The 9,403-nt window shown below is 42.8% G+C and overlaps 1 protein-coding gene across 1 annotated transcript; it reads left to right on the top strand.

The window, feature by feature from the left end:
* The first annotated feature begins 2,266 nt into the window (after nucleotides 1-2,266).
* On the top strand, nucleotides 2,267-2,680 carry LOC103773237 (histone H2A-beta, sperm-like). The gene has a single exon (XM_008940600.1). The coding sequence runs from the start codon at nucleotides 2,267-2,269 to the stop codon at nucleotides 2,678-2,680; it is 414 nt and encodes a 137-aa protein (XP_008938848.1).
* The last annotated feature ends 6,723 nt before the right edge of the window (nucleotides 2,681-9,403 follow it).

Here is a 9,403-nt window from a genome sequence, read left to right as displayed (position 1 = left end):
GTGCTTACCCTTTGCTAATCTGGGGAACTGTGTGTCAGTCATCATGCTGTCCCTGAATGCAAGCTGCTCCTGCAAGCCTCCTCTGCACCACACCAAACAGACCCTGGAGGCATGTCCAATCCTCAAGTAGCTTCTAGAAATGCTTTCACCTGCCATTTGCTGTATGATAAAAGACACCGAGTAAGCTGCGTGGCCCTACCTCAATTTACACCCAAACACTGAGTTTGTGGTGAAGTATTGGTCCAATTCAAAAGTAATTTTTTTAAGTATTTATTTGATCAAGAACAATCTTGTTTGCTCTCTTCTAGCTGATAGTTCAGCCCCTTTGTAAATTAACCACATAGCGTAGTGATCTGAAAACTCACTCCTCTGGCTTCCCAGTAACAGGGCATAGAAGTCTCCTAAGCAAGCTGCTCAGCAAAAGTTTCTGCTGGGCCAGGGCTCAATTTTTGAGCACTCACATATTGAAGAAAAAAAAAATTATTCAGCTGTCACCACACCTTTGACCCTAGAAAGGATATATTATGCCTTGCAACACAGCTATGCATGACTTTGGAAAAAAAAATGGGACTGTGTGACAGATTAGGATAAGCCCTAGAAGATAGAGAACCCAGTGTCAGAAGTTCTGAGCTTTTGGAGGCTCCTGAGCATGGTCACAAAGAAGCTTGGCCACTACTGGCAGCAAAAAGAACAGTGGTACAGGTTGCTGGGTTTATTTCCTGATACCCTCAGCAAGGTGAGGTAGATCCCTTTCCAGCTGTAAGAAATGAAGTGCCAATCAGAGCTACTGCAGTTCTCCCAGGCAATAAATATCAGGCACATTCCCAGAGGAGATCAGCTAACAAGGTGCTAAGCAGCTCTACAAGGAATAGTGAGAATTCACATGCTCTCAGTGACTGTACCGAGTTGCTCTTGTGCTGGGACCTTGATTGGCTTTTATTTTGAATGGCTAAATCGTTGCTCACCCAGGTGGCATTACATGATGCAAGAACTGGTAATGATATGGATACCACTATGGAGTTTAAAAGGGGGCAGCTCTTGTCAGAAATTGTTGTTTGGGAGACTTGGGTAGTGGTATTGTTGGAAAAGAAGCCAAGCTGATAACTTCTTTAGGTGAGAGTTCTTAAGAAATAACACTATGGTTTCTTTGTGTTAGATAAACTGAGTGAAATAATGGTTTTGTAAGTTCTGTGTTTGATACAAGGCTGCTTAAGGAAGGTTTCAATTTTTTTTAGTTACTTGTGTGGGCTATTTTGAAGAGCTTATTTAAAAAAAAAAAAATATCTACTAAAAGAACTTTTAAGTGTATTTTAAGCACTGTAGTTTGATATCTGATTTTGTTAATCCTCATATCTGGGTAGAGCTTCTCCTTGCAAACAACTAAAGATTAAAATTTGAGACCAACTTCATATACAAGAGCAGAATTTTCCTGTATTTGTTTTCCAGTTATTTTGTGTTATGTATTGAGGGGTAATTAGTACTACTCAGTAACAGAGATTTTATGTCAGTAATAAGTGATGGGGCTTGTTAGAATAGATGCAGTAGTACACAAGAAGGTGACAGTTGTGCATTTGTAGTAAGCTGATGCAGAGTGTGCTAAGCAGAGCAATTTCAGTGTCTGATGTAAAACAAAGCCTCTCTTCTTCCCATAAATCTTGTTTCTGATTGTGCCCTGTTATCTTGTAGCACTAGGTTCCTTCACCTCTGCAAGACAAGATCCCTTTGAAGTGGTTTCCATTTAGATGAAGTTATTTTCTGTTGTTCTTACTTCAGACAAAGATTTCTAGCCCTGGCTTTCAGAAGGTCATCACTGAAGAAGCTGCTTAGGTCTTTACTGGGGTAAGTTCAATGAAGCTTCCCTGCAAGGTCTCTGAACAACTTTTAAGTATCTTAAAGTCTCATTTGCTTAACCTTTCTCTTTAACAGCAGTCCTCCTTTGATACGAGATCAGAAAACCTTGCTCCTAAGTTCTATCTTGTTTTCTTGAAGTTTTGGTTGTCTAGCAGATGGATGGCTGACCTGCTGCTCTGGCTGAGTTTGTAGATGGAGCTATTGGCTGGAAACTTGTCAGACTCTCCTAGAGCAGCGGCCTGACCCATCTGCTCCTTCAGACAAAAGTGTGAACAACTAGCAAAATTTCTGAGGGAAGGAACTGACTTCTAAGGGAATTAGAAAGGCAGTGAAATGAGGAAGAAGAAAGGACTTTAATTCTCAGTTTCTGTATCTGATTGTTTTGTTCATTCTCTTTTTATACTAGATTGATAGAATGTCGGAACGTGAGAAGAAAATGGCGAAGCTCTTCCTTGTGCCAAAGAAAACCAGGTCTGCCAGGGCTGGTCTGCAGTTCCCCGTGGGTCGTGTCTACAGGCTCCTCAGAAGAGGGAACTACGCTGCCAGGATCGGTGCCGGTGCTGCCGTCTTCCTGGCTGCAGTCCTGGAGTACCTGACAGCAGAGCTCCTGGAGCTGGCAGGGAATGCTGCACGGGAAAACAAGAAAACCAGGATCATTCCCAGGCATATCCAGCTGGCTGTGAGAAATGATGAGGAGCTGAACAAGCTCTTCTGCTGTGTGACCATTGCTCAAGGAGGGGTGTTACCTAACGTTCTTCCTGAACTTGTTCCTAAGAAGACCATCTTGGTTAAACCACCCCACAAACACATCTGCTCACAGGAGTTCTAGCTGCCACCTCCCCTCCTCACCTTCTAGTGGTATCAACACTGGCTTTCTTTTTCAAATACCTTGATCATATGTGGAGGCTATTCTTGCAGCTGGGTCACATGCTGCTCCTGTTTCCACCACTGTTGCCAGCTTCACTTCTTTCTCAGTCTCTCTTCTTCAGCTCTCTTTTGTGCCACAACTTGCATGTCTCCTTGACTTTGGTGGGCAAATTGCTTATTAACTAGCTAATGCTCATTACCTATTTTGAAGGGTGTTAGAACTCTTGGAAATTACTGTTTTGTTTATACAAGCAGTTCATTAGACTCCCAGACAATGGGTTGTATGAAGAGTGCGTGGGAGAGAACAGCACCATCATTTCCAGCATTGTGATGAAAAGTGTATTCTTTCCAGCTTGCTCCAGCTATCCATGTGGCTTTCATTGCAGTGCTGTGCACAGCATCTGTGACAATATTTTTGCCAGCAGTGTCATGGTGAGGTTTCTTAATCATTCTACCAAAAAAAACCCAAACAAGTTCCCTTAAACTCGGCTAGTAACAATTCTAATATTTATTATGCCTGCAATGACTTGGCAGATGGGGAGTCAGTCGTACTCTTCAAGATGTGTAACCAATAAAGCAGGAAAATGTGTAAGCTGGCCCTGTGTTATCTCTGTGCTCTCATCTCCCTTGAAAGCAGGGAATGGGGGACATGGTCACTAAGCTGAGTTAGATGCATTTGTTAAAGTGGCAGACCCAGAGAAAGCATTCACTGCATCAACTTGCTAACTGAAGCTTTTGTCAGTACAAGCTCTCTACTTGCCAAGCCAAGGAAGGTGCACACATTTCTCAGGAATTGCATGGTCTGGGTGTACCTCTCTTCTTCCCAAGCACCAGAATTTAGGTGTCTTTCTACACGTGGCTCTGGTTCAGGAGGGTTTTTTTTTTTGATGCTGCCTAAGGCTCAGTTTGGTTGCTATACTTTTGGATTTACAGCTGTCAGACCAAGGTGTAAGGCTCAGTTTGGTTGCTATACTTTCTTTTGGATTTACAGCTGTCAGCCAAGGTGTTAGCAAGCTCTGTTGCTAACAGCTTGCCCTGAAGCTGTGCTCTCCCAGCACCTTGCTTTGCACCACATGTTGAATTTAGGGTTCTGACTGCCTCCAGGTACTCATGGTAAGCGAAGGTACCCCACAGAGCCAGCACAGCAACAGAAGGAGGGAGCTGGACTCTGTTACTGAGTGGTTAGGTAAACCAGCAGGGATTTCTTCTTTCCTGTTTTTCATAATGCCTAGCCCAGATGTGATCTCAGCCCATGAGTACACTTCTAGGTATCATGCCGCATAGCAATGAGGCAGAGCCAACAGGCTTTTCTTCTGTAATGCAGAATGCAAAAGAAGTGCAAGCTGGTAACCTGAAAACATCTGTCCTTCAAGAAACTTGTCTCTTTCTCCTTGTAGCATGCACTGAATCCAGGGCACTGGTTAAGCTGGAAATAATGGAAAAACAGTGAGGGGCTGTGTCAAGCTCTTGCAGCACTTGACCAGCTTTTTATTTTCAAGCTCAGATAGTGTTGAGTCTCAAACATGCCTGGAAAACAGTGATGATTGCTGCTTGAACTAGGAAACATTTTTTTTCTTTTTATAATCAGCTCCTCCGTTCAAACATTATGCAGTTGCTTGATGAGGCTTAAATCATACTTCACTAGCTGAATTCACTAAGGAAGGTGCTCACCTCTGAGAGGGAACTCAAAAGTAGCCCATGCATCTGTTGAGGAAATATTAAGCATCTGTCACATACCCTAGTCCCTTTCCCTTCCCAAGTTTTAACATCCTTACTTATTTCAGATTTATTTTTCCCTTATTGATCTCTCCCATCAGGGTCATTGTAACACATCAGATAACATACCCGGGACCCAACTTCTCTAGAGTACCCTACACATGTACTCTGGTCACTGGGACACCATTCAGTAGTAGACCTAGGAAGCTTGGCTCAATGTGCTTCATATTTACCAGCTTGGGAGCTTCTTTCTACATGTTATCACACAAGCCTGCTTCTTGTTACGACTTAGGTTCAAATTTGTTTGGATTGGTGGAGATACATTAGTGTGAAGCCATTTTGAGACGTGGATCATGGCCTGCTTCTGGCTGAGCCCTCCTGATAGGCATAAGGGGCTGTCTTTGGTGACAAGACAATGGCAGCAATACTAAATCTTGGTAAAATAATATCCCTGTGAACAACTGAATGCTTCATCACATAATACTGCCAGTTGAAACATTCCTCTGAGAAATTCAAAGATGGGTACATTGGGATACCTCATGTCTTTAAGCTGTTTCTCTTTGAAGATCACTCTTCAGATAGACCTAATCTTCCTTCCTCTGAAATCATGGCAAAAGATCCAGAAACTGGTGAACATGTCTTCTCTCTTTAACACCGATTACAGATTCAGTACTGGTCCATGGTAGAAATGAGTACGCAACTTATTAAGAACTTAAGAAGGTGTCTACTACCCTATACCTCCTGTAATCTGCCTGTTTCTCTCTGTGAATCCTTTTTTTTTAATCAGTAATTTAAAAAAAAATAGAGTGACTTTTCCCCATCCAGGGGGTTTTAACTTACTTTCACTGTGTTAACAATCTACAGTTCCTCTCAAAGGAAACCTACTCTGACACCTGCTTCGAAACATGTTCCTCCTCAGAGCAAATCTATTTCCTGCTTCGTCTGTACCAGGACACTCTGTGCCAGGGCAACCAGAGAAGGAAGAGCTAAGCAGAAGTTTTTGTTGGGAGAAATGGTGCTGAAGTGTTAAGAAACTATGAAATGGGAGAATGGAAGTGAAAATGCTGTAAAAATAGAAAGAGAGATATAAACAGTGGAGGAAAGAGCAGCATAAATACCAGCAGGAAGTGAATGTAATATTTATTGTATAAAGTAGCATTTCATTATAGAATAAAGCAAAACAAAGAATAATTCCCTTCATGGCAGGAATTACTGGGTGATGTTCTTTCATTTATGCTATAAAGGTTGTCAAGCCAAAAGAACGTCAGGGTACTTCTCAGCCATTCTGGCTGTGCATTTATACCTCCTGTCCCATTACCTACTCAACAGGACCACTAATATTTTCCAGAGATGTTCTTCTTTCCACAGCACTTGTTAAAAGTGAATGCAGCTCATTAAGCGTTGTACTAGCCCTGGCAGGGGCCAACAACAGATCAAATGTCTGCTGCCGAAGAGGAAACAAACACAGTTATGACACTTCACTGCTGCCTTATGAGACATCAGCAGAGAGCTGATAGATACCCAGAAACCTGGGGTTAGAACAAGCAGAAAAGTTTTTTCATTAGAAATGTTACCAGTCTGAACAGGAGGAATGTGGAACTGGGTTTTGGCATCTGCTTTTGCAATACGGACACAGAGAAGTACTTAAACATTTACTCCAGTAGGAGTAATTACTCTGAAAAATAATGATTCATTAAGGTTATAAGATAACAGCTTTTATTTGAGGAGAAATTTAAATGTAGAGGATAAATTCTCTCATTTGATTATAAGGTAAACTCTATGAACAAATACTACTAGTTTATTACAGTAATTAATGTCATTATTTATTCTAAGCATAGAGATTGGGAACAACTTCAAACAAATGCCCAGACCAACAACACTTGGCTTCCTTGGATGGTCAGGGCTTTGTCCAGGGTGATTAACAGACACTCTTGAGTATTTTGAAGCTATTTCTGAACAGAAATGAACTGGATATCATAGCAAAATGTTAAGGCTAAGTAACTATGCCCTTGTTTCACAAAGGGGGAAGCTGAGTCAGATGGAAAGGTGCCATCTTGGTAGCGTACTTGCTTAATTTCATACCCACAGGCAAGTCTCTGTTCAACAAAGCGCTGGTAAGTATGGACATCATGTCATTAGGTGGTTCACTGGAATGTAGTTATACATCAGGAGAGCCAGAACTAGAGCTCAGACATCCAATTTCCCATTTTATGCACTCCCTACTCAGTTGCCTTACTCCCTTCAGTTTTTGGCCCGCTCCTAAGAAAACAACATTTATGGCAGCACACCATTTGCTTGCTTATCCATCTGTCCTCATCTATCAAATTCTGGATCTGCTGGGCAATTCTAGGCAAATATGATGGAAAGCTGCAGCCACAAGGTGACTCCTACCAGTTATATGGAAATGGGTAGCTCTGTAAAAGAAAGAGGCCTGATTGTATGCCCTGGTTGAAATACAGCCACAGCATGAAATTATAATACTGAAATGGTAATAACCTATATTTCATTATGTACAATATAAGAGTTCCTCCCTGAAGTACAAACCTGATAGAAATAACTTTGCTAGTTCTGTTGATCACAGAAATGCTCACTTACTTTGGGTGAAACGACATTAATTGCATAGTAGTTTTGAACATGAGTAGTTCTCTCATATCCCATGCTACAGGTTTCAGGTCTGGCTTTTAGGTCTAGTCACCTGGTACGTGACTTAGCTGTAAAACAAAGCAATGAAAAGTTTCAAAGCACAGCTCCTCTGGCACCTCTCCTGTTACCAATGCTGCAAAACATGTTTGTCTTGATGTAGCATTACTTTCCTAACTCAATTGTGGCATGGTGCAATTGTCTGTCAAGGAAAATGGATGTCTTCAATAACACCCATTAGAAAAGTGTACATGGTGCTCCACAATTCAATGAAGCTGTGAGCAGATGGAAGCACGGAGACGAAATGATGCCTAGAAAAGCTCTTCTTCTTTTACCTGTCTAGAGGACTGGTGTTGCTGATGGATGTGTCAGCTGTGCAGAGTGCTTGCAGTTGGCTCTGCACCGGGGTTTGTGTGTTTGTAACCCTGCCATCTTCTGTCACCTTCGTTTTCTTTGTAAGGAGAGGAAACATCCCAAGTTATGGCCTCAGAGAGCCTGGTCTGGGTGAACGCAAGGGATGAATAAGGCCTGAATTTATTTGTTTCCAAGTTAGGAGCAGACTGTGCACAGCAGACCGGCGGCCACTGAACTGCAGAGCCGGGCACAGCCCCGCGCACCTCTGCTTCCAGCATCCCAAATCCGCTGCTGGCGTTGCCCTCTGCTGACTGCTCCCCACACTGCAGTGCGGAACCCCGTCCTCCCGGCAGCCAGGGCAAGCTCTGCTGCAAGTCACGGGAGAGTGACTGGGTTATCCCACATCACACACTCTGTGGAACGATACACACGATACACAACTGTAGGAATGAAAGGAAAATGTGGTACAAGGTTGCCAGCATACAATCAAAGGCGATTTGGGATGTTTATTTCTGTAGCAGAGCCTCTGGATAGCCCTCGGAGGGGCCACGCAGCCCAGCAGGGTGGATGGCTGTGGCATGTCCTTTCACTCCAAGGTCATCGTGAGAGGAAACATGAACTCAGTCCTATGCTGAATAAGGCTCCTGGGTTTTGCTGCTTTTCTGATGGGTCATACATGATTGTCAGTCATTTGTGCTCTGAGGTCGGTTCATGTGTGTTCTGCAGTTTCACCTTTTCTGTTGGAAGTTCTAGACCATACCTGGGTCTTTTGCTAGTTGATATTTAGATAGAAATACTTCAGAAGCACTTATTTATGTGCACACATCTCCCCCGTGCAGTAATTCACCAGGCACTATCTGAACTGGTGTGTAGAAACCCCTGGGTGCAGAAGCTTTGTGGTAAAGATATTAATTATTTTTTTTTTTAAGTTTGCCATAAGTTCTCCTTCAGGCTTCCTCTACTTATCTCTCAGCAGGTTTAAGGCTAGTAGGTAGATGGTGCTTAGTGTATGAGGTTCTTTGCCCCAGAGAAGTGTCTAAATTTTAGATAGTGTATCATAACCAGCTATCAGATCATTTTTGCTTCTTCATTGTGGAAAAAGTTGATCCAGAAATGACTGCAGAAGGGGACTTGGCAGCTACCTCTAGTTATTCAGTGCAGAAATCTGTCAGGTTAATGGATGTATAGATTAAGACAGTTCATGTAGTCCAGCCCAGTCAAACATACACTTTTATTCTGTTTTATAACGCAGAGAGGTGGCAATTGCAATGTGTGAGTTGTCTGGAATAGATAAGTAAAACAAGTCTTCAGAGCAATCTCCACATAAACAACCATCTCAGCTGTCAGTAAAGATCCTGTGGTCACTGCTCTACTCTAAGAAATAAACATTTTGCTGCTGTGTTTTGAACAATAATGTACCCACCTTGTAGCTGGGATTCGTTCCGCCGCCTCACGTGCACTGGGAAAGCTGGAATGGGATGCTGGCAGCTATTGGCCAAGTACTGACAAGTAGTTGCATCTCTTCTGCCCAACTGGCTATGCTAAGCAAATGGGTTTAAATCTCCAGCAGGTAGAATTGCAATTTCTGCAGCTAATTCTGTCTCACTACCTGCTGAGAATTGTGAAGATGAGACAAAGAGTCAGCTGACTGTTTTTAGCTCCTAGATGGTATTTCATGTCATGTGTACACAGCAGGTACCTCACTGGCTGTCAGTCAGCCCTCATTGCCAGTCTTCTGAACCCTCTGATTGCATTTTCAGAGGACTCCAGTTTGTGTGCAGTCTGACACTGCAGGTCACAAATGGGCTTTTCCACCCTTTCTGTAATCCATATGCTCACTTCTCCATGCTGGGATGTTTTCTCTTGTTTTACACAAGCATTCCAGAAGCAAAGACAACATCCTTCCCAGTGCTGTCCTGTGCCCTTGGAGTCAGGTGGCACTTGTCACAGCTGTTAGTGTGACAAGTGTTATCAT

Source organism: Merops nubicus, unplaced genomic scaffold (assembly GCF_000691845.1).
Source record: "Merops nubicus isolate BGI_N331 unplaced genomic scaffold, ASM69184v1 scaffold31585, whole genome shotgun sequence".
In the NCBI taxonomy this organism is placed as follows: domain Eukaryota; kingdom Metazoa; phylum Chordata; class Aves; order Coraciiformes; family Meropidae; genus Merops; species Merops nubicus.
The sequence above is the reverse complement of the archived record's forward strand: the minus strand, read 5'-3'. Positions and strand labels throughout refer to the sequence as shown.

Excerpts from the sequence above, each read along its gene's own strand:
- LOC103773237 (XM_008940600.1), top strand. The coding sequence starts at position 2,267 with ATGTCGGAACGTGAGAAGAAAATGGCGAAGCTCTTCCTTGTGCCAAAG.